Source organism: Rhinatrema bivittatum, chromosome 8 (assembly GCF_901001135.1).
Source record: "Rhinatrema bivittatum chromosome 8, aRhiBiv1.1, whole genome shotgun sequence".
Classification (NCBI taxonomy): Eukaryota; Metazoa; Chordata; class Amphibia; order Gymnophiona; family Rhinatrematidae; genus Rhinatrema; species Rhinatrema bivittatum.
Window position 1 is genome coordinate 9,980,972 of NC_042622.1, and position 25,680 is coordinate 10,006,651.

Sequence of the window (25,680 nt, forward strand, 5' to 3'; positions counted from 1 at the left end):
TCCATCATCAGACCCCAGCAGAAGTTGCTTTAGGAAGGCTGAAGGAAGCATGATGCTAATTATTCATGAGGAGGGAAAGAACCAATCTGCCATATCATTCTCCCAGAAGCCCCGGCGCCGCTCTGGACGGCTTGTGGCTGTGAAGTCCTTGTGAGATAGACATCACAGTCCATGCAGCAGCGTGACTCAGTCCTGCACACTCAGAGGTCTCAGGCCACCTGTTATCCTGCGTGTGAAAGGAGGGTTATCCTGCAGCCGCAGTCCCTCTGGGATGCTTCTCGGGGGTTTTGCACTGCGGACAAACCCCCTAAATGATGCCACCCCCCTCTCCAGTAATCTGAGTTCCTGTTGAGTTTATGAGTTATGATCTATTACAGGGGTAGTCAGCTCTGGGCCTGGCTTTCAGGATATTGACAGTGAACACATATGAGGCATGCATGGTATGTAAATATGTCTCACGCATGTTCATGGTGGATATCTGCAAAGCAAACCTGTTTGAGGGTTGCCTACCCCTGATCTATTAGGTTGTTCCATTGCAGGCTGGGATCTGTAGTTGGCATTACTTAGGGCCACTGACACAGTGCAACAGGAATGTAAAAGTGCAGGGCCGAGTCGGCCGCTCTCTGCTCTTCTGGGGCCATCTAAAAGCCCTGGTTCCTGGGTTCCTGATACTGTAATCTCTTATTAATAAGTATGAGGGCAGCTGACAGGTGGGATTCCAGGGGAGAGAGAGTGCTGAAGGGTTATCTGCATCAGTTTTACTTTAATTCGTATATGGGGCCTGCACTGCAGTGGATTCTTCTGCTAAAATAATCCTGTGCCCAAGTGAATGTTGTTCTCATAGCCTCTCTCTCCTCGGTGGACTTGATAAAGGTTCACATTCACAGCAAATGAAGAAGGGTTTAGATCTGGGATTACTAGGGTGGCAGGCACGTAATGCCTCTGAGACATGCTCCCTTCTTGGCCTTTTGCATGAGCTTGAGAACCTGTACAATATGGGGGGAGGGGGGTTAAGGCCTGCCATCTGACCCCCCCGTGGAAGTGATGACATGACAGCCATGGCCAAAAGCAGGAGGCGTAAAGCAGCTGCTGTTCCTGTGACCATTTCCTGCTAGCAGTGCCCCGAGCAGAGAGAGAGAGCGCGTGCTGCCTGCTGGCTTAGACTGCGTGCAATGACCTGCTTCCGTCTCTCCTCAGGCTGCTTGGAGATTCTATGCCACTAACCTGACTCGGACGGACCTCCACTCCACCTGGCAGTACTACGAGCGCACGGTCACCGTGCCCATGTACAGGTAGCTGTCCCGACATCCCTGCAGCGGGCGCAGCGTGCGTGTCCACCGCTGACCGACCTCAGTCCTCAGTCCTCGCCATGCTCTCGCTGACCTTCACCTTCTTTCTCAGTTCGGCTTGCACTTTGAGTTTCTTTTGCTCTTTGTAATTTTCATATTACTTAATTTTTATTTTTTTTTTTGCTCTTTTTGTTATGTATTTTGTTTTCATTATCTCTTTCTGTACCTTTATCCCATCCATAGTTTGTAACATTGTGTTGTGACAGTTTTACCATTGCGCCGCCTGAGGACCCCTCCGAGAGCAGCCCTCGGGACATAGGTAATTGCATGTCACGTCAAATGTGTGTGCGAGGCTCATGGCACGGTGTGCATGTGGGAGGCTGTGTAACCACGCGTGTCTGCGGCTCTCTCGGTATATGCAGGCAGCTCCACATGACATGTGACCCTCTTATCACTGTAAGAGTGAGCTTTGAGTGTGACAGACTCTGGTACCAGTATAAGCTGGGAGAGAACTGGGTTTGAGAACACGCCTTCAGCAGGAGGGTGTACGCGTATGCATGAACTTACATGGGACTGTGCACATGAGAGCATAAATACGTGTGAGCGTGATTAAGCATCTGTCGGGAATGTGAACCCACCTGCAGGTGAGTGTGCGCATAATGCACCGTCTGCCTGCTTTGCTCTGCAATACAGTAACGCAAACAGAGCACAGAACTTGCAGGATTAACAGAGGGTTTCAGGTAGGCAAGTGCTGAATGAATATCACTAGCCATATCTCTCCCACAGTCATATTGGGAATATTGTAGGTAACCTCACAGCAGGAGATCAGATGCCTCATCCAGCACTAGAAACCCAGACAAAGCCCCCAGCTTCCATATTTCTGTTGTATTCCCGAATAAAGAGGTTTTGGAAACTCCGCTACCTTCTCAGGCTAATTAAATCAGTGCTTCTTTGCTATTAATCATCAACTTCTGCTAACCTCACTCCACTACTGCTTATCATTTCTATAGCGCTACTCGCTATACACAGCGCTGTACAAAACACATAAGAGACAGTCCCTGCTCAGTAGAGCTTACAGTCAAATCAACACAAATAGACAGAGCAATAAGGACACAACAGAAACAGATAAAGAGGCTCTTATAGTAATAATAATAATAATAGAAATAAATAGTAAATAGGATTTTTCTCATGTATTCCAGATTTGGGGTAATTTAATTAGTATGAATAACTAGATGTTAAAGATTTCAGGACAGTCCTACTAGTAGTGCATTTCCTGCTACCTGTTTCCAGTGATTAGGAAGTGGCATCACTGGCTATCACATCTGCATTTCCCGACTAATGACTCCTGATGTTACCAGCCCGCAGACGTGGGCCCTTCTGATAGCTAGGAACAATGGGGAAGTAGGATGCCCCGGAAATGCTGCAGTGTTCCAGATCACTGCTGGAGTCACATGGCACAGCTTGTCTTCTGATGCAAGCCCAGGTATAGTCCCTTTCTCAGCTTCATTATTCAGCCCATAATGCAATGTGCCATCACTTTTAAAAAAACAAAATAATTTCCTGTGAAGCTGGCACAGGAAGGAGACTAGTGTTACACATCTCCAGGTTATTTTTCCGCTGGCGGAGGAAGAAGACTAGTGTAACACACATTAAAGTCACTATTCTCCTGGCAGGGGAAGCAGACTAGTGTAACACACATTAAAGTCATTATTCTCCTGGCAGGGGAAGAAGACTAGTGTAACACACATTAAAGTCACTATTCTCCTGCAGGGGAAGCAGACTAGTGTAACACTCATTAAAGTCACTATTCTCCTGGCAGGGGAAGCAGACTAGTGTAACACACATTAAAGTCACTATTCTCCTGGCAGGGGAAGAAGACTAGTGTAACACTCATTAAAGTCACTATTCTCCTGCAGGGGAAGCAGACTAGTGTAACACTCATTAAAGTCACTATTCTCCTGGCAGGGGAAGAAGCTTAGTGTAACACACATTAAAGTCACTATTCTCCTGCAGGGGAAGCAGACTAGTGTAACACACATTAAAGTCACTATTCTCCTGGCAGGGGAAGCAGACTAGTGTAACACTCATTAAAGTCACTATTCTCCTGGCAGGGGAAGAAGCTTAGTGTAACACACATTAAAGTCACTATTCTCCTGCAGGGGAAGCAGACTAGTGTAACACTCATTAAAGTCACTATTCTCCTGGCAGGGGAAGAAGCTTAGTGTAACACACATTAAAGTCACTATTCTCCTGCAGGGGAAGCAGACTAGTGTAACACACATTAAAGTCACTATTCTCCTGGCAGGGGAAGCAGACTAGTGTAACACACATTAAAGTCACTATTCTCCTGCAGGGGAAGCAGACTAGTGTAACACACATTAAAGTCACTATTCTCCTGGCAGGGGAAGCAGACTAGTGTAACACACATTAAAGTCACTATTCTCCTGGCAGGGGAAGCAGACTAGTGTAACACACATTAAAGTCACTATTCTCCTGCAGGGGAAGCAGACTAGTGTAACACACATTAAAGTCACTATTCTCCTGCAGGGGAAGCAGACTAGTGTAACACTCATTAAAGTCACTATTCTCCTGGCAGGGGAAGAAGACTAGTGTAACACTCATTAAAGTCACTATTCTCCTGGCAAGGGAAGCAGACTAGTGTAACACACATTAAAGTCACTATTCTCCTGGCAGGGGAAGCAGACTAGTGTAACACACATTAAAGTCACTATTCTCCTGGCAGGGGAAGCAGACTAGTGTAACACACATTAAAGTCACTATTCTCCTGCAGGGGAAGCAGACTAGTGTAACACACATTAAAGTCACTATTCTCCTGGCAGGGGAAGCAGACTAGTGTAACACACATTAAAGCCACTATTCTCCTGGCAGGGGAAGCAGAGTAGTGTAACACACATTAAAGTCACTATTCTCCTGGCAGGGGAAGCAGACTAGTCTAACACACATTAAAGTCACTATTCTCCTGGCAGGGGAAGAAGACTAGTGTAACACACATTAAAGTCACTATTCTCCTGGCAGGGGAAGCAGAGTAGTGTAACACACATTAAAGTCACTATTCTCCTGGCAGTGGAAGAAGATTAGTGTGACACTCATTAAAGTCACTATTCTCCTGGCAGGGGAAGCAGACTAGTGTAACACACATTAAAGTCACTATTCTCCTGGCAGGGGAAGCAGACTAGTGTAACACAAATTAAAGTCACTATTCTCCTGCAGGGGAAGCAGACTAGTGTAACACTCATTAAAGTCACTATTCTCCTGGCAGGGGAAGCAGACTAGTGTAACACACATTAAAGTCACTATTCTCCTGGCAGGGGAAGCAGACTAGTGTAACACACATTAAAGTCACTATTCTCCTGCAGGGGAAGCAGACTAGTGTAACACACATTAAAGTCACTATTCTCCTGGCAGGGGAAGCAGACTAGTGTAACACACATTAAAGTCACTATTCTCCTGCAGGGGAAGCAGACTAGTGTAACACACATTAAAGTCACTATTCTCCTGGCAGGGGAAGCAGACTAGTGTAACACACATTAAAGTCACTATTCTCCTGGCAGGGGAAGCAGACTAGTGTAACACACATTAAAGTCACTATTCTCCTGCAGGGGAAGCAGACTAGTGTAACACTCATTAAAGTCACTATTCTCCTGGCAGGGGAAGCAGACTAGTGTAACACACATTAAAATCACTATTCTCCTGGCAGGGGAAGAAGACTAGTGTAACACACATTAAAGTCACTATTCTCCTGGCAGGGGAAGCAGACTAGTGTAACACACATTAAAGTCACTATTCTCCTGCAGGGGAAGCAGACTAGTGTAACACTCATTAAAGTCACTATTCTCCTGCAGGGGAAGCAGACTAGTGTAACACACATTAAAGTCACTATTCTCCTGGCAGGGGAAGCAGACTAGTGTAACACTCATTAAAGTCACTATTCTCCTGGCAGGGGAAGCAGACTAGTGTAACACACATTAAAGTCACTATTCTCCTGGCAGGGGAAGCAGACTAGTGTAACACACATTAAAGTCACTATTCTCCTGCAGGGGAAGCAGACTAGTGTAACACACATTAAAGTCACTATTCTCCTGGCAGGGGAAGCAGACTAGTGTAACACACATTAAAGTCACTATTCTCCTGCAGGGGAAGCAGACTAGTGTAACACTCATTAAAGTCACTATTCTCCTGCAGGGGAAGCAGACTAGTGTAACACTCATTAAAATCACTATTCTCCTGGCAGGGGAAGAAGACTAGTGTAACACACATTAAAGTCACTATTCTCCTGGCAGGGGAAGCAGACTAGTGTAACACACATTAAAGTCACTATTCTCCTGCAGGGGAAGCAGACTAGTGTAACACACATTAAAATCACTATTCTCCTGGCAGGGGAAGCAGACTAGTGTAACACACATTAAAATCACTATTCTCCTGGCAGGGGAAGCAGACTAGTGTAACACACATTAAAGTCACTATTCTCCTGGCAGGGGAAGCAGACTAGTGTAACACACATTAAAGTCACTATTCTCCTGGCAGGGGAAGCAGACTAGTGTAACACACATTAAAGTCACTATTCTCCTGCAGGGGAAGCAGACTAGTGTAACAAACATTAAAGTCACTATTCTCCTGGCAGGGGAAGCAGACTAGTGTAACACACATTAAAGTCACTATTCTCCTGGCAGTGGAAGCAGACTAGTGTAACACACATTAAAGTCACTATTCTCCTGGCAGGGGAAGAAGATTAGTGTAACACACATTAAAGTCACTATTCTCCTGGCAGGGGAAGAAGATTAGTGTAACACACATTAAAGTCACTATTCTCCTGGCAGGGGAAGAAGATTAGTGTAACACACATTAAAGTCACTATTCTCCTGGCAGGGGAAGCAGACTAGTGTAACACACATTAAAGTCACTATTCTCCTGGCAGGGGAAGCAGACTAGTGTAACACACATTAAAGTCACTATTCTCCTGGCAGGGGAAGAAGATTAGTGTAACACACATTAAAGTCACTATTCTCCTGGCAGGGGAAGAAGATTAGTGTAACACACATTAAAGTCACTATTCTCCTGGCAGGGGAAGCAGACTAGTGTAACACACATTAAAGTCACTATTCTCCTGGCAGGGGAAGAAGATTAGTGTAACACACATTAAAGTCACTATTCTCCTGGCAGGGGAAGAAGATTAGTGTAACACACATTAAAGTCACTATTCTCCTGGCAGGGGAAGCAGACTAGTGTAACACACATTAAAGTCACTATTCTCCTGGCAGGGGAAGCAGACTAGTGTAACACACATTAAAGTCACTATTCTCCTGGCAGGGGAAGAAGATTAGTGTAACACACATTAAAGTCACTATTCTCCTGGCAGGGGAAGAAGATTAGTGTAACACACATTAAAGTCACTATTCTCCTGGCAGGGGAAGCAGACTAGTGTAACACACATTAAAGTCACTATTCTCCTGCAGGGGAAGCAGACTAGTGTAACACACATTAAAGTCACGATTCTCCTGGCAGGGGAAGCAGACTAGTGTAACACACATTAAAGTCACTATTCTCCTGGCAGGGGAAGCAGACTAGTGTAACACACATTAAAGTCACTATTCTCCTGGCAGGGGAAGAAGATTAGTGTAACACACATTAAAGTCACTATTCTCCTGGCAGGGGAAGAAGATTAGTGTAACACACATTAAAGTCACTATTCTCCTGGCAGGGGAAGCAGACTAGTGTAACACACATTAAAGTCACTATTCTCCTGGCAGGGGAAGAAGATTAGTGTAACACACGTTAAAGTCACTATTCTCCTGGCAGGGGAAGAAGATTAGTGTAACACACATTAAAGTCACTATTCTCCTGGCAGGGGAAGCAGACTAGTGTAACACACGTTAAAGTCACTATTCTCCTGGCAGGGGAAGAAGATTAGTGTAACACACATTAAAGTCACTATTCTCCTGGCAGGGGAAGCAGACTAGTGTAACACACATTAAAGTCACTATTCTCCTGGCAGGGGAAGCAGACTAGTGTAACACACATTAAAGTCACTATTCTCCTGGCAGGGGAAGAAGATTAGTGTAACACACATTAAAGTCACTATTCTCCTGGCAGGGGAAGAAGATTAGTGTAACACACATTAAAGTCACTATTCTCCTGGCAGGGGAAGCAGACTTGTTCAGAATCTGTTGCATCCGTCGCTGCTCGTTGCCCTCACTCCGCCCTCTTTACCTCTGTGGCGACTCCCTCCGGGTCTGATGGACAGCTGGCTGCCGCGGCGTCTCCATGCCCTCTCCCTCCGGCGTCCCCGGACCGGCGCATCCCGACTCTTGTACCAGCAAGGGCGCAAACCTCAGGGGTGTCCCCCTGAGATGACGTCATCCGCTTCCAATATTAAAAGGTCTTTGAAAACGCTAACAAACTGAGTTAGCAAGGATTCATCCAAGCTATTCTGCCTCCTCGGACTTACCAGGGGTACCCGCTCCTCGGGGGCCTCGCTCTTTTCTTTATTTCAGATTACAGATAGGAAGCGGTACTCGCTCCTCGAGGGCCCATGTTCCTGGACACTCTGAAGATTCTTTACTGCCTGGAAGCTATCGCTGCTACAAACAATTGTGAGTTACCATCGCTCTCTCAGAGCTTTCCCTGGAACCAGGTACTCGCTCCTCGAGGGCCTAATCCTTTCCTGCTTCTGAGCTTCCTTGAGACCTTACATGAGTTTTGTCATCTAGTTCTGTTCATGAACTCTGCCTACCCTGCCTACTCACTTTCTACAGTTTCTCAACAGCTCAGCCATCCTGGGATCGTTATTCCAGTATCTGAGGGACTACAGCCCTGCCGGGCATATCAGCTCACTACTGCCACCTCTGGTGGCTTCTAATAACCTGTTTAATAAAAGAACTAATGTGTGTCTGTCTCCATACTCCGGCCTAGCCGGTGGTCCCTCGCGGGGTATCCTCCCGAGGGCGTAGTCATCTGCCATTGGCCTAGGGATCCACCCACAACTATATCAGATTCATTCCAGATTGCTACTCCTAGCAAGACAATATCTGAGACACTACAAGATTGCTGACTCCTCCCTCTCCAGGAGCCTGCTATACAGAGCTCTCTTTACAGATTGCTCCTCCTACCTGACTGCTCCTCCCATCAAGCATCAGATTTCCAACAGATTGCTAACTCCGCAGTCAAACCCACAACAGATTGCTAACTCGAGCAGCAGATCGCTAATGTATTGCTAATTCCCTAGCAAATCCTCAACAGATTGCTAACTCCAGTGAACCCGGCTTAAATATGGGATGTTGTTAACTCCAGTGGATTCGGCTTCAACTTTGGGATGTTGTTATCTTCATGGATCCAGCACATCTCTCTGCCTTGCAGGCTATACCGGGCCTGGCCCAACGCATCTCAGAGCAGCAAGAAACTTTGGAGACACTTACTGAGCATTTCATCAGCTGCACACACAGAGGAAACAAGGCACAGCTTCTAACCAAGAAGGTCAGTTACAGGAGGTAACTTTAAAACTGCTGTACCACTGGCGGCTCCTATACACTTTTCCGGAGAAATCCAATCCAGAAGACCGGGGGCTTTCTGCACCAGTGCTGCATGCACTTCACCTTATAGCCAATTTTATTTCCCGTGGCTCCTTCGAAGACCACCTACATCCTGTCATACTTGGATGGAAGAGCCCTGTCGTGGGCATCTACCTTGTGGGAACGCAAGGACTCTATCTTGCAGGACATAGAAGGATTTATGGAATTGTTTAAATCCATCTTTAATTACCCTGCTTGTAATTCTGTTGCCGGTTTTGCTTTGGTGGACTTGAAGAAAGGCAACAGATCACTGGCTGAATTCACCATAGAATTCAAGACTCTTGCAGCGGAACTACGCTGGGACCCCAATTGTCTCAAGACTCTTCTGCAGAGGCCTGGATACCCACTTAACGGACGAGCTTTCTGCTGCCAGACACCTGACTCGCTGGACGAATTAATAGCCTTGGCTACTCGGATTGATCACCGGCTCAGAGACAAGTTGAAGGAGCTCCGGCCTAAGGTGTTCCTTGGGTTGAAACAGGCTAGTACTACCACTGTACCTCGGATGGTTCCAGTAACTGCTGCTGCCGATAAAGAATCAATGCAACTTGGTCGTGGACACTTGACCTCCAAGGAGAGAAGATTTCGGAAGAAACGCAGCCTGTGCATGTATTGTGGTCAGCCCGGCCATGATGTCTCTGCGTGCCCCATTTGTCCAGGAAACGGACGGGCCTAAGTCCTGCGGGAGGACTGTTCTTGGGCCATACTGCATTTTCTCCTCCGCCCTCTCTCCCAGTCTCCGTGATCTGCGAACCGGCTACGGTTCAGAATCCTGCCCTGATGGACTCAGGGGCAGGAGGCAACCATTTTCTCAGACATCTGGTGGAAGACCTGAGGAGTCCCTTCGTCAAACAAGAAGATCCTTTACTGCATCACAATTTGAAGTGGGCTTTGGATATTCCTTTACATCGCCATTTCTCCTGACGATCTTACTGACGTCCACGGCAGTTCATCTCATGGCTGCTGATATTTATAACGCCTTCTACGTTCACCTTGGCTCAAAGGCATTCAACATTAACCGTCTTCACAGATCACAAGAACTTTTGTGTACCTTCGCCTCGCACACCGATCTGGAGATCGAAACACCAGAGCAAACGCACTGTCACACTCGTTCACTCATAAGATGTGCTTGATGTGCCACAGCACATTATAGATCCGAAGAAGATACAACATCTATCCGCATTCACAGATTATAAACCTAGAGATATCTGTTATGTTCCATATGGAAACAATCTCCTTCTTGGTACTGGAAAAGGCTATGCACCCTATTGTCCTAGGGTTACTCTGGCTGCAGATGCACCAACCCCAATTGACTGGGCATCCCTGAATCTCTCACGTGGGGCCCAGAGTATTATGGGAGGTGCCTTAAGGAGATCTCGTCTATTATATGCATACCTACAACTCCAGTGAGGCCAGGACTGCCGCCCCAAGATGCATCCTTCAGAGATGTTTTCTCTGAAGAGGCGGTTGGTGTACTTCCTCCACATGGGGCTGGTATGGTGTCCTGGGTCTGAGAATCAATTTGGTGCCACCAGAAGGACGAGTGTCTCCTTCCTCAGTTCTCACCGAGGAAGCAATTTCGGAGGATGTGTTTGATGAGCCACAGCATATATTGATCCGAAGAAGATATCTCTGGCAACCAGCTAGTTTGTTTCCACTGGTAATGCTACCATTAAGAAGTGGATTTCGGATGTACTCTATCATCACCACTTCCGCTGAAGCCTCAGTGACGTCCATAGCAACTACTCATTACTGCTGAATTCTACTTCATTTCTCATCCAGCAACTCTACTGGAGAGTCATCTTTAGAAGTGGATTTTGGACGTACTCTATCATCACCACTTCCACTGAAACCTTCAGTGACGTCCACAGCAGCTCTAGCCATTACTGCTGATATCATCAATAACACTCTGCAAGATTCTTCCATATCTCAAGATCCATCTGTCATCGTTGCAGAAGACGAATTAGAAATCAAGATCAAAGAGATTCTGGACGTTCATAACAGAGGCAAGACTTTTGAATACCTTCTGATTTGGGAAGGCTTCGGCCCCGAAGAAAACTCTTGGGAGCCTCAGACCAATCTCTTGGACAAAGAGATGCTTCATCAATTCCACCTCGCGCATCCTTCCAAATCTAAGCCTGGTACCCGAAGAGGAGATTGCCCTTTGAAGGGGGGTACTGTTGCATCCGTCGCTGCTCGACGCCCTCACTCCACCCTCTTTACCTCTGTGGCGACTCCCTCCAGATCTGATGGACGGCTGGCTGCCGCAGCGCCTCCATGCTGCCTCCCTCCGGTGTCCCCGGACCGGCTCGATGCTGCAACTCCGCCATCTTGTCCTGATGCCTAGGGTGCGCGCTCGTGTCCCGACTCTTGTACCAGCAAGGACGCGAACCTCAGGGGTGTCCCCCTGAGATGGTGTCATCTGCTTCCAATATTTAAAGGTCTTTGAAAAAGCTAACAAACTGAGTTAGCAAGGTTTCGTCCATGCTACTCTGCCTCCTCGGACTTACCAGAGGTACCCGCTCCTCGGGGGCCTCGCTCTTTTTCTTTACTTTCAGATTACAGATAGGAACCGGTACTCGCTCCTCGAGGGCCCATGTTCCTGGACACTCTGAAGATTCTCTACTGCCTGGAAGCTATCACTGCTACAAACATTTGTGAGTTACCATCGCTCTCTCAGAGCTTTCCCTGGAACCAGGTACTCGCTCCTCAAGGGCCTAATCATTTCCAGCTCCTGAGCTTCCTTGAGACCTTACATGAGTTTTGTCATCTAGTTCTGTTCATGAACTCTGCCTACCCTGCCTACTCACTTTCTACAGTTTCTCAACAGCTCAGCCATCCTGGGATCGTTGTTCCAGAACCTGAGGGACTACAGCCCTGCCGGGCATTTCAGCTCACTACTGCCACCTCTGGTGGTTTCTAATAAACTGTTTAATAAAAGAACTAATGTGTGTCTGTCTCCATACTCCAGCCTAGCCGGTGGTCCCTCTCGGGGTATCCTCCCGAGAGCGTAGTCATCTGCCATCGGCCCACCACCCACAACTATATCAGATGAATTCCAGATTGCTACTCCTTAGCAAGACGATATCTGAGACACTACAAGATTGCTGACTCCTCCCTCTCCAGGAGCCTGCTATACAGAGCTCTCTTTACAGATAGCTCCTCCTATCTGACTGCTCCTCCCATCAAGCATCAGATTTCCAACAGATTGCTACTCCGCAGTCTAACCCACAACAGATTGCTAACTCGAGCAGCAGATCGCTAATGGATTGCTAATTCCCTAGCAAATCCTGAACAGAATCACTGCTGTAACACATGTCCATGTTACTTTTCCCCTGGCAGTGGAAGAAGACTATTGTAACACTCATTAAAGTCACTATTCTCCTTGCAGGGGAAGAAGATTAGTGTAACACACATTAAAGTCACTATTCTCCTGGCAGGGGAAGCAGACTAGTGTAACACACATTAAAGTCACTATTCTCCTGGCAGGGGAAGAAGACTAGTGTAACACACATTAAAGTCACTATTCTCCTGGCAGGGGAAGAAGATTAGTGTAACACACATTAAAGTCACTATTCTCCTGGCAGGGGAAGCAGACTAGTCTAACACACATTAAAGTCACTATTCTCCTGCAGGGGAAGCAGACTAGTGTAACACTCATTAAAGTCACTATTCTCCTGCAGGGGAAGCAGACTAGTGTAACACACATTAAAGTCACTATTCTCCTGCAGGGGAAGCAGACTTGTGTAACACACATTAAAGTCACTATTCTCCTGGCAGTGGAAGAAGATTAGTGTAACACACATTAAAGTCACTATTTATTCTTCTGGCAGTGGAAGAAGATTAGTGTAACACACATTAAAGTCACTATTCCCCTGGCAGGGGAAGCAGACTAGTGTAACACACATTAAAGTCACTATTCTCCTGGCAGGGGAAGCAGACTAGTGTAACACACATTAAAGTCACTATTCTCCTGGCAGGGGAAGTAGACTAGTGTAACACACATTAAAGTCACTATTCTCCTGGCAGGGGAAGAAGCTTAGTGTAACACACATTAAAGTCACTATTCTCCTGGCAGGGGAAGCAGACTAGTGTAACACACATTAAAGTCACTATTCTCCTGGCAGGGGAAGCAGACTAGTGTAACACACATTAAAGTCACTATTCTCCTGGCAGGGGAAGAAGCTTAGTGTAACACACATTAAAGTCACTATTCTCCTGGCAGGGGAAGCAGACTAGTGTAACACACATTAAAGTCACTATTCTCCTGGCAGGGGAAGCAGACTAGTGTAACACACATTAAAGTCACTATTCTCCTGGCAGGGGTAAGAGATGAGTGTTACACACATTAAAGTCACTATTCTCCTGGCAGGGGAAGTAGACTAGTGTAACACACATTAAAGTCACTATTCTCCTGGCAGGGGAAGCAGACTAGTGTAACACACATTAAAGTCACTATTCTCCTGCAGGGGAAGCAGACTAGTGTAACACACATTAAAGTCACTATTCTCCTGGCAGTCACTATTTACATTTCAGCCTATTGATACATTAGAATAGCAACATTAAAGTCACTATTCTCCTGCAGGGGAAGCAGACTAGTGTAACACACATTAAAGTCACTATTCTCCTGGCAGGGGTAAGAGATGAGTGTTACACACATTAAAGTCACTATTCTCCTGGCAGGGGAAGAAGCTTAGTGTAACACACATTAAAGTCACTATTCTCCTGGCAGTGGAAGAAGATTAGTGTAACACACATTAAAGTCACTATTCTCCTGGCAGGGGAAGCAGACTAGTGTAACACACATTAAAGTCACTATTCTCCTGGCAGGGGAAGCAGACTAGTGTAACACACATTAAAGTCACTATTCTCCTGGCAGGGGAAGCAGACTAGTGTAACACACATTAAAGTCACTATTCTCCTGGCAGGGGAAGCAGACTAGTGTAACACACATTAAAGTCACTATTCTCCTGGCAGGGGAAGCAGACTAGTGTAACACACATTAAAGTCACTATTCTCCTGGCAGGGGAAGCAAACTAATACAACACATGACCAAGTTAATATTCTGATTAAAGACAAAAAAAAGAAAAATCAAGAGAGGAACTATATTCAGAAAGCACTAAAATGAATGCTGACTACGTACTTGATCAGCATGTTCGGTGTTCTCTCTGTACCCAGAAAGCTCTGAGCAAGCAAAGTATTAAAGTGAGTAACTGGAATTGTGATCTAGCAGCTCCATGGAGTCTTGTGGTCAGCACTACCTGAGTGCTCACATGCCAGCACACATTATGACCTATGCAAGATGTGCAATCAGGGAATAGCTTCAGGCTTCCTGTATTCTGTTGATGTCCAAAGCCATCAGCAATTATCCTGAAAACATTGTGAGCTGTATCTAGGAAGTCTATGTGCACAGCAGAGTAAACCCTTTATATACAGATACATCTTCATGTACCTTTAGAGCATCTGATCTGTTCGCTATTCGGCTTAGAATGAATTTCAGATTTAGCAAAGTTTTTCAGGAAGCCTGGAAGATGTCTCAGTATATCGGGCTCCCCTGAGTTCTTTAACGTTCCTGTACAGCACTAAGACACATTTTACAGTGGAGAATGCTTTATGTTGACACTAATGTCTGTCCAAGTCGTTGCACAATTTCTTGTTCCCGAGAAGATTACACGTGGGCATTGAGGACACTTTCCATTCCATGGCTTGCAGTAAGGTGTGGGAAGCAGTTGGCAGGTTTTTGTAAACGTTTGCGAAGTTCATGGGTGACAGGGAGAGGGGTGGCCTCTGTTTCACATGCAAGGTCTCCCACTTGCGCACGAATACCAACATGGCCTCCCACGTCTCAGAAGAAAAACACAAACACGTTTTGGAACTCTGCCCCGCATATAACGATTGCCTTTTGGGATGTTGCGTAATCCATGCAGTGCAACTCTCACATAATAAAAAGTAGGGTGTTTAATGTGACCCCCACCCCGATACTCTGCAGCAGGCTGTGGCCCTCCCCCTGCTCTCCTACCAGAGCCTGCTGTCTTCTTCTACTGAATGAGGTTGGGTCACAGAGGGGCCAATGCAATATCACACGCGGTTAAATGGACGCTCATTTTCCTAATCCACGCACATCCACCTCTCCTGGGCACCTGATGCTATATTGCAGTGAACTGCCATGCTAAAAAGGACGCACTAGGATAAATTGTGCACCCCTAGCGCTCAAATGCATCGGGTGCCCAGGAGACGTGGGGAGGGAGAGCGAGGACAAGCGCAATGAAATTAAACAGAAAGATCCCCAGCTGACATCAAGCGACCTTTCTGTTCTTGTTATTTTTCTTGTCCGAGACCTTAGGCAAAGTTAAGGGGGGACAGTTACTGGACAGTTTCGGTGCTGCTCTGAAAATTGGCTTGCATTGTTGTAAGTTTTTAAAAAAAAACCCCCAAAAAAAATCATGAACGAGGAGTGAAATGCATTGCATTCAGGATAATAAAGAAAACATGGGAAGATAGGACAGGGGTAGGAATCAGCCTTGGAGGGTGCGGACCACAAGCCATGGTTGTATCTCGTTGCCATGAGCCCCTGACTCCTGGAATGACTTAATGCCAGCTCCAGGGCTGGCATTAAGTTTGCTGTGTTAAAAAGAGTGCATTGGGCGCCTGGCGATTTTCTGCATCACGGGGTAACAGCTGATAGTCCCATCTACAAGGAATTTACATGTGATGAGTGCTATTGGCTACCCGTTTGTTTGGGTGCGCGTTTTGGATGCGCTAATCCCCTTATTAGTCTAGCGTGTCCATAGTGTGCGTCCAACTGCCCGTTGACCTGTGCGCTGGGCCGGGCACACGTTACTGCATCGGCCTGGCAGGCTCCTGAGCAGCTCCTGAGCTCCTGCCAATGGTCGCTAGAGGCCGGAGGGAAGAGGAGACGCACGCTCCCTCCTGCTATGATCTCCTTTGGGCTTCTCTTGTTATTTTCTTCCCGTGTTACGCTTTTTTTGGCATTTTGATAAATTCCCGTAGTACTGTACATTGTGACTCTGAATTTAAACTGCTAAATACCTGTTTCTGATGAAAGAGCGCTGTTCCCGTTCACAGGAGACAGGAAAGGCGCCCCATTGTGTGCATTCACAGTGTGCATTCAGATGCGTGCCAGAATGGATACCGACAGCTCCCATTCCTTGTAATCAATGATAATGCACGGCTTTCAGGCACAGCCGGATTCTGTGCAGGGCAGGGAACATCTGCAGCAGGCTGCTCAATTTCACTTTATTTTCCATGACTTTCTTTTTCCTTCTGGCTTCCTTTTTCTCCTCTTTACTTTGGTGAACCCACCTGTCCAGTTCGCAGCCGTATGGGGCATCCAGGTATGAAGTGCATGTGACCGGAAGTGGGGTATGTCCTCAGGGTCCCAGAATAAGGCTGTGTAGTGTATCGTCCACCGCTGTCCCCTGCCTCTCCGACAACCAACGTGGGAGTGAGCATGAGAGGAGCAACTTCAGATGCTTAATGTATGCAAAGCACACCTGCCTCCTTCAGTCCTAGCCTCAGTGTGATAAGGGAGAGGGCCAGGACGGACGGACGGATGGAAGGTGCCCCCCTGTCCCTTGTGTGTGCCTCGCCCACTCTTCCACCAGAAAGGCTGAGAAAGGCGAGAAGAATCATTGGTTTAGTTACCGGTTCTCCTCTCCTAGAGCTGATTACAGCTCGAAGTTACCGAAAAAGCAAAGTGCTCTAATTAGCCTTTGCTTCGCCAGTGGAGCGCAGTTGACTGGAGGAGTTGGGCCATGAATTTAGCTCTCGTCTCCCTCTTGTCTGAAGTTGCTACTGATTGCACATCACCCCTCCGCTGAATGGCAGCTTCTGTGTCTAGTCCCGCAGTGTTTTGATCCCATGGTTGGTCTCATATCAAGCTGGTCGGTATTTTTCCATTGGTCTCTTGTTTATATATTCTGGCTGTGCAAAACCCCAGACCTCAGCCTCCTCCCTTTCTCTTGCACAGGGGTGGACTCTGATTGGAAAGGAATTTTTCACCCTGTCATTCAAGGCCATCCTTCCTGTGATAAATAATGTATCAGAAATGATACTTTGCGCAGCCAATGGGCACTGGACAGCTGCTCTGTAACTTTCACCTCATCTGCTCCTTTTGGCTGCTTGGAATTACTTCCTTACGCTCTGGATGATGTCATCCAGTGATGTCACACCAGACCAATGCTCTGGAATTACTTCCTTACGCTCTGGATGATGTCATCCAGTGATGTCATACCAGACCAGTCCTCTGCACTGGTAAAGTGAGTAGCAGACCTGAGCTGGATCCTGGCAGCAGTCACGTGACATGGTGGGTTGTGTCACATGACGTGCTGCCGGGGTGTGCATGGCTCCCATCGGCAGGGACTACTCATGGATAACTGTTCTCTTGGTGGCAGCCCGGACCATGTGCCCTAGAGTAATTAGAGTCCTGCTTCTGACTTGTGACAGATGGGGGCAGCACTCTCCCGCCCCCCGTTTCCTGATGTGCTTGGACCTGTGCTTTTCTCAGTGTGTTGTGTATTGTCGTTGTGGCTCATGCTGTGTTGCACTTTGTACCGTGACGATAAGTTGTGGGTTGTGATGGTGAGGGGGTTCTCGCAGCCGCCCCCCCCCCCCACTGCGCTGCATGCTCCTGTTACTGGCTGGCGGGACAGGGCTGTACACAGACACTTTCCCCCTTACATTTTGTTTCTCATTTCAGTTTTTTCTTCAATGTTTTTGTTGTTTGGGTTTTTTGTTGTTGTTGTGGAAATAAACAACAAAATTTTACAAATGAAGAAAAAAACCCAAAAGTAAAAACAAAACAAAGCAATATGTCAGGCCCCCATTGGGGGATCTCCCGCTTACTGACCCCTCTGACCAGGTTTTGTTTCCTTCATGGGGAAGGAGTGAGCCCTCACTGCCTGTGCAATGCTTAGGATTGAGGCCGACTCCACTTTTCATTTCTTTCCTAGAAGATGGCACCAGCCTGGGTCTGGGCCTGGGCACTGCTGTTTTGTACGGAAGACAGGAACAGGGTTGCCAGTCTCAGCCTCTTAGTGCCATTTCTGAGCATAGCACAGGCAGGGCAGGAGCGGCCGGAATAGCCTCCCGCCCCAGGAAGGAAGAAACGTATGGTAAGAGAGTTCAGGGTGGGGGAAAGATTGGAGGTGGGGGGGGGGGGTCCAGGAGGGGGGATTTGACATTGGTGGTGAAAAATAGTTTACATGAAACAAACACAAAGAAATGAAAATTTTGTTATTTTTCTTTTGTTTCGTTTTAAAAATGAATTGGAAACGAAACAGAAAATGTTGTTAAAATTCCCCATTTCATTGTAAACGAATGCACATCCCTAGCAGGAGAGGAAGGCTCATTGTGCCCGGGCTGGCTGGGAATGCTCGAGTGAAGACCATGAACCGGTCGGTTTGTTCTCTTCCTGCCCCACACTGTAGTAATGGTGAGCACTGAGGGGTAGACGTGGCGGACAGATGTGGACTCTGCTTAAGAGGAGGAGTGCCAGCACCGCTAGCCAGCTCAGGCCCCCCAGGCAGGGGCTGGAGGTCGGATGAGGGGATTCTTACTGTTTGCCACCACAGCTTGCCAAGGCTCCCTTTACTCCTCAGCAGACTGCAAAACTCTGTTCCAAGTGCAGATTTAAACTATTTTTATAGCAGTATCTAAAAATCGACAGCAGCTTTTTAATGCAAAATAAAAAGCATTTTTAGCACAGTCATGTTTAGCAAAAACTGCTGACCCTCCAAGTGATTGCAGAGCCAGCACTACCCAGCATCGTGTCTCAGATATGCATCCGTCAGTCAGTAAGTGATAAACACGGCGAGATGGTGGGCAGGAACTCTGAAATGCAGAGGATCTGTTTTGAGCAGTGTTTTTGCAGTGGCATTACAGTTTAATTGCTAGATAATGTCAGCATAATTACACTATAACTTCATGCCGAATGAAGATTGATAGTTATGCCATCAGTAATTGTTAAGAACATAAAACACGCCAGGGCTCGATCATCAAGCCCAGCATCCTGCTTTCTGACGCTGGTCAGTGTGGATCTCTGAGAAGCATCCGGCAGATCCCAAAGAGTAGATCCATTTCTTGGTGCCCACTCCCAGACATAAGCGGTGGCTAATAATTGTTTATAAACCTTTCCTCCAGGTTTAAAAAACCCAGCTATGCTAGAAGACCCTCTGGCAACAATTTCCATAGCTTGACTGTGAGTAGAGTAAAAAACAAAACTTTCAGCAGTCTGTTTTAAATCTACTCCCATAGCCCTTGTAGTATCTGAAAGAGTAAATCACTTAAATCTACTCCCATAGCCCTTGTAGTATCTGAAAGAGTAAATCACTTAAATCTACTCCCACAGCCCTTGTAGTATCTGAAAGAGTAAAACCACTGTCACTCGTGCTGTTATAATCCTCTGTCAAGTCCCCTCTCAGCCTCTCTTTTCCAAGCTGAAGATCCCTAATCTGTGTAGCCTCTCTCCATGAGGGAGCTTGTCCGTCTCGTTTCTCATTCTCCGTACCTTCTCTGCTTCCGCTGTGTTCGTTTTGAGATGGGACGACCAGAACTGCACACAGTACTCACGTTTTATTCTCCATTCCTTTCCAAATCACTCCTTTCTATTTGCCTTCCTAACCACCGCTGCACGCCGGCCCGAGGATTTCCAAGTATCGTCCACACTGACCCCGAGCTCTTTCTCCAGACTTAGGTACCTGTAGTCTGGATTATTTATCCCTATATGGGATACGAATGTTTTCATTTGTGCATTGCTAATGCTTAGACCACTTTGCGTTATGCGATTAGCACATTTTAACAAATGTAAATGTATGTGGATCGCTTTGCATTTGTCCACATTAAATTTCATCTGCCAGTTCCCCATAATAAGGGCAGCCAGGACTAATGGCCCCTCTCCCTCGGCTCCTTACAATAACACAGTCACCAAAATAATTCTCCGTAGGGATGTGCAGCAGGGACGGATTCGTCCCATTCAGTATTCGTATTCGTGGGGAGCCAAATCCGTTGCATCCTTTCTCGGGGGAACCCGATCCGTTCATTAGTTACGTATGTATTCATTTCCAAAAAAAAAACCCCCATCCCAACCCTTTAAATTTAATTAACTACAACCCCCCCACCCTCCTGACCCCCCCAAGACTGACCAAAACTCCCTGGTGGTCCAGCGGGGGTCCTGGAGCCATATCCTGCACTCGGGCCATCGGCTGCCAGTATTCAAAATGGCGCCGATAGCCTTTGCCCTTTACTATGTCACAGGGGCTACCGGTGCCATTGGTCGGCCCCTGTCACATGGTAGGAGCACAAGATGGCACCAGCCGTCCATTGCTCCTACCATGTGACAGGGGCCGACCAATGGCACCGGCATCCCACTGCTAACCAGGACCCCCACCACAGCCCAGCAAGATGATCCCTTGGCAGGCCACCAAACCTGTAATGACCAGCGGCATCCCACCGCTAACCAGGACCCCCACCACAGCCCCAGCAAGATGATCCCTTCACAGGCCACCAAACCTGTAATGACCAGCAGCATCCCACCGCTAACCAGGACCCCCACCACAGCCCAGCAAGATGATCCCTTCGCAGGCCACCAAACCTGTAATGACCATCGGCATCCCACCGCTAACCAGGACCCCCACCACAGCCCCAGCAAGATGATCCCTTCACAGGCCACCAAACCTGTAATGACCATCGGCATCCCACCGCTAACCAGGACCCCCACCACAGCCCCAGCAAGATGATCCCTTCGCAGGCCACCAAACCTGTAATGACCAGCGGCATCCCACCGCTAACCAGGACCCCCACCACAGCCCCAGCAAGATGATCCCTTCACAGGCCACCAAACCTGTAATGACCATCTGCATCCCACCGCTAACCAGGACCCCCACCACAGCCCCAGCAAGATGATCCCTTCACAGGCCACCAAACCTGTAATGACCATCGGCATCCCACCGCTAACCAGGACCCCCACCACAGCCCCAGCAAGGGGTCCCAAGCATGTGGCTGAACCCAGGCACGTGCAACTCAAACAACCAGGGCCAAGAAAGCCCGCCACCTAGTGGATTCCTTGCTCTCAGCCCCGCCCCGAAAGAACCATGGCTCTGGTAACTCCGCCAACCCCCCAAGCTGCAATAAACCATAAAAATGTCCCAAAACACGAGGAAAGGGAGGGAGGGAGGGGAACAAGGTAACGCCCCATTTTATACCCCCCCCCCCCGCCGTTAGCTAATCAATCCCTTGGTGCACTGGGGATGACCAACCAGGACCTGACAGGGGTCCAATGGGACGTCGCCAGTGCACCCATTTAAAACTAAACAAGGGTCTCTATGCCCTCTAACCCCCTCTCCCCCCCGGCCTAACTATCGCATCCTCTGACTGGCGCCCGTATTATCATGGGCTTCGGAAACTGGGGTCCTCCAGCCCGTCCAGTCTTGTAAGGTCCTTCTGCACTTGCTCAGAATCTGCCTGTGAATATTTTTGCATCGATCTGCAAATCCAATCACTTCCCTTGTTGGTCCCTTTTGCAGATCATTAACGAATACAGGAAATGCTGGTCCCAGTACAGATCCACCATCCCCCTCTTTCCACTGTAAAACCTGATCCTGTAGTCTTAATCTCTCTCTCCTATCTTTTCACCAATCCCAGGACCTTTTAGTTATCTCAGGAGTCTCTCGTCCACTGCATGGATTTCTGATAGGTTAGTAAGGCATCATCACCCTTTGCTACCTTCAGGCCGGCCCTTCCCCGTTAGGTCCCGCACATCCGAACGCGGAGCAGTTATGTTCTTAAAAGCAGCTTCCATCGTTTCACCCGGCACTGGTTGCTGCTCTGTAGCCGCCTGGCTTGCTCCTGAGCCCTTTCTGATAACCGATGTTGGATTTGCCACCCGCCACTCTTCAGCTGTGGAATGATGAATTCCAGATTAGCAGCCGCTGGTCTGCAGTTTCCTGTTTGACTATTACATGGGCAGTATAAGTATTATACAGGCGTTAGGTCATTCTGCTTAGCACACAGTGAAGCACGGAGCAGAGAGTTTAGTGTTTAGGCTTTTTCTGGCACTGCAGTGAGGCACTGTAGAAATGCTGCCTGCATAATCAGGAGAGTGGCAAAGGGAGTGCTTGTCAGCAGGGGTGCGTGCGTTTATGACTCTAACACTTGTCTCCTTTTACCGTCTCAGGCTAATTCCACCACTGAACCAGCTGGACCTCCTGAGGAACTTGAAGAGCAAGTCAGGACTTACATTCAGGTTAGACCTGGGGGGGGGGGGGGGGGTGAGGGACATCTTCTCCTCTTTGTAGATCACCACAGGAGCGGAAGCAGAGGGAACGCGCATTTCCGGGCCTACTCCGTGCAAACATTACTTTCTGCTTTAAAAACTGCACTCAATCCAAACTCACTTTCGAGTGGGACTGTGGAGAGATTCAGCTAGGAAAGGGGAGTCAAAGTCTAAAATCCAAGCTACAAGTGTGATCTTTCAATATAATTAATCCAGTCCATGTTGTGTCTAGCTTTCCAGAACGTCAGTGAACTGAGCTGATGTGCCTGACTTCATATTCACTAAACCACGAGTTGCATTAAAACATTAGGGTTCATTGTTAAAGCTGTGGGCCAGGGTGGTCGTCTGCCTTCAATGTAGCTCTTATTGGTATCATAAACGTTATGGCTCTGGTCAGACGGAGCACGGGGGCCATCGCTCCCGGAGTAGTGAGTCGGCAAGGCCTGGGCAGTCTGGTGCAGTGGAAGCAGGCCTTAGACGTGTTGGGAAGGCTAGAACCAAGGTTTGCACGGTAAGGGAGTGCAGGTAAAGCTGGTACTCGGGAGCAGTGTGCAGGTAAGACTGGACCTCAGGCTGGGACAGGCAGGGCAAGGCAAGGATAACACAGAACATGGAACACAAAGCCCAAAGGCAGGAATACAGATAGGCCCCGAGGGGCAAGACAGGGAGAGGCCTAGAGAGGCCAGAGAGGTAAGCAAGGCCTTGATAGGAAAGAGGTCAGGAGGAGGCCACAATAGGCTACAAAGCAAAGAGAGCCAGAAGGCTCAGAGGCCATGGGACAAGGCAAGACTGGGATGAGAAGGCCCAGAGGCCATGAGACAAAGCAAGGATAAGGCCTGAAAAGGCCACAAGGCAAGAATGGCTGGGGCAAGGAGCCAGTAGAGACTCGATGCAGAAGCATCTTGGGTCTGACAGGGCAAAGTGAAGTAGTGTTGGTGCAGCAGGAGGGAGGAGATTGGACAGCCTGGGGGATGTACTCTCTGAGGTCCCCTGGTGGAGGGGAGGGTGCATAGCTGTGGAATCTGTAACAATAAGGTTTGTATGGTTGCTTTGAGACGCATAAGTCTTTAGCATGAAGCCTGTGTGGGAAGCCAAGCTGTTATCTCTGCAGCTGGCACTCTCGATGGGCTCCCTGATGTCTCTCCTTTGCTGAGCAGGGCCGGCATGACCATTAGGCGGGCTAGGCGGCTACCTAGGGTGTCACGGTAAGCGGGGAACCTCAGGTGAATGCAAGGGCGGCTTGTTTTGAAACAGAAGGAGGCAGCAGAGACGAGCGTGGCGGAGATGTGAGTGAGATCACGTCTATAAACAGAGCGCTTGAGGTGCACTCTGTGCGACTGGGGGAAGGGCGGTGAGAGAGAGAGAGAGAACGTCAGCACCTAGGACGGCTGGATATCCCCTTCCACCGGCATTGTTTCTGAGGGAGCTCTCTCATGCCTTTTTATGCCTATCAGCTGGTCTCTTACTCTCTCTTAGAGCTGAGACTCATAAAACTGAATGGTTTTTTTGACATCAGAGACAAATGGGGTGATCCATCAGGTGATGAGATCCATGGGAGCTCCTGTATCAGACTGTTAATGGGAGGTTTGGGATCCTGTCACCATTCCTTGTCTCCAGCCGTGAAATCAGGAGGCAGAGCGAAGGTTTGCCTGTTGGACAAACCTTCCTATGATGTGCGGTGAGGCGATGTCTTTATTTCGCATGGTGGAAAATGAATCTTTCATGCAGTTATTAGCACGGAGTAATCTCCAGTGGACGGGGACTGCAGGAAGGAGCAGCTTTTCATCAGTGACCTAGAAATTAATACTCTCTCTCTTTCACTATCATTGCTGGTTTGACCGAGAGTGCATAAAGAGATATATTTCGTTGCTTGGAAAATGGATCATAATCTGATAGTGAGGCAAAATAGGGGCCAGAAAGCATTCTTATCATGTTCAGAAGTGCGTGGAAGAGAGAGGACTGGGTCCTCAGACGGATTTGTGCTGACTGTAGAGAACAGAGATCAGCCACTGTTCTAAAAGGAGGAGATGACTCCACACCCGCTGCGATATTTCCAGCAAAGCCAAGAAACCTTGAGCTATTAATTACTTCTGAATCAATTGTCAGCATTAAGTAGAAACACACACACACGCAGAGAAATATGTATAAGTGGTTGGTAGGCACGAAGATTGCCTAGTGAATTGCCTGCCTGGTACAAAGGTGGCAGATCTCATGTGCCACGGAGATAGTTAAACAGCGCCAGGTTGCAGTCGGCGATCATGGTACATATATGGACCTCAACAAGATAGGAATGTGTGGGAAGGAGGTCTGGAAGCCAAATTTAGGTAGAAAGTTGAAATCCAGAAGCTGCAGGGTTGCCTTCTCAGACAGGCTTTCGCCGTTCCACCTGCAGGACCCCAGAGGCAGGCAGAGCCACGTGGCCTCAATGCGGGGCTGAACTGATGCTGCAGGGACGAGGGCTAAGATTGGTTAGGAGCTGGACACCATTTTGATGAAAGGGGAGCCTGTGGCAAAAGAATGGGTTCCACCTTAACCCAGGAAGAACCTGGCTGCTGGTGCTAACATTTACCAAGGTGATTGGAGAAAAATATCAGTCCCTCAGGAGTGCATGGTTTGGAGTGAGGTATCTTCAAAGGATACTGGCATGACAGGGAAGTTAAATTATCCTGAGAGAACGGTTGTGATAGAGGCAGAAGCTGTCCAGGCATATTTAAATAATGAGCGGAGGGAGATAAATGTTTCCATTTCAACTGCTAGGCAGGTTGTGAATGCAGTTTAAAAAAGCATAATTTGAATTGTCTGTATGCGAATGCTGGAAGTCCAGCAAATACGACTGGTGAGTTGGTATGTATAGCACAGAACAAAGATGTAGATATAATAGGCATCTCAGAGACCTGGTGGAAGGAGGATAACTAATGGGTCATTGTGATACCAGGGATTAAACTACATAAAAATGATAGGCCAGGTCAAATTGATGGAGAGGTGATGCTTGATGTTACAAATGACATAGATTCAAGACTGGATTGTGATGACTTCAAGCTCCTTTTCCTGAGTGCCGTCTCCTACTGTAGAACCCAGCACTGTTTCCCTATGTGCATCGCTCTGCATTTGTCCACATTTAGATGCCTAATCCCCCAGTCTCTTGCAAATTCTCACAATCAGCGTGTGATCTAATAACTTTGAATAATTTTGTATTTGCTAATTTGATCGCTCCCTTTCCCAGATCATTTGTAAATATAATAAAAAGCTCCAGTCCCAGTACAGATCCCTGGGCCACTCCATTATTTACCCTTCTCCAGTCACCATTCAGTCCTACTCTCTGTTTCCTATCCTTAAGACAATTACCAAGCCACAATAGGACTCTGCCTCCTGTCCCATGACTCTTTAATTTCCTGAGGAGCCTCTCATGCGGGACTTTGTCAAACACCTTCTAAAATCCAGATACAGTATATCAACTGACTCTTTCTTTTCAACATTTTTGTAAATCCCTTCAAAAAATCTAAAAAAATTCTAA

At 47.6% G+C, this 25,680-nt stretch overlaps 1 protein-coding gene across 4 annotated transcripts in view; it reads left to right on the forward strand.

Annotated features, from left to right (window-relative positions):
- The window catches only part of KCNQ2 (potassium voltage-gated channel subfamily Q member 2), a 114,664-nt gene that overhangs the window by 41,654 nt on the left and 47,330 nt on the right, over positions 1 to 25,680 (forward strand). For 3 of the 4 annotated variants that reach the window (XM_029612805.1, XM_029612806.1, XM_029612809.1), the window contains exons 8-10: positions 1,198 to 1,292; positions 16,207 to 16,230; positions 22,068 to 22,136. In XM_029612805.1, the coding sequence (XP_029468665.1) occupies positions 1,198 to 1,292; positions 16,207 to 16,230; positions 22,068 to 22,136 (188 nt within the window). The remainder of the gene's footprint in view (positions 1 to 1,197; positions 1,293 to 16,206; positions 16,231 to 22,067; positions 22,137 to 25,680) is intronic. The other variant, XM_029612807.1, reaches the window with a different exon arrangement.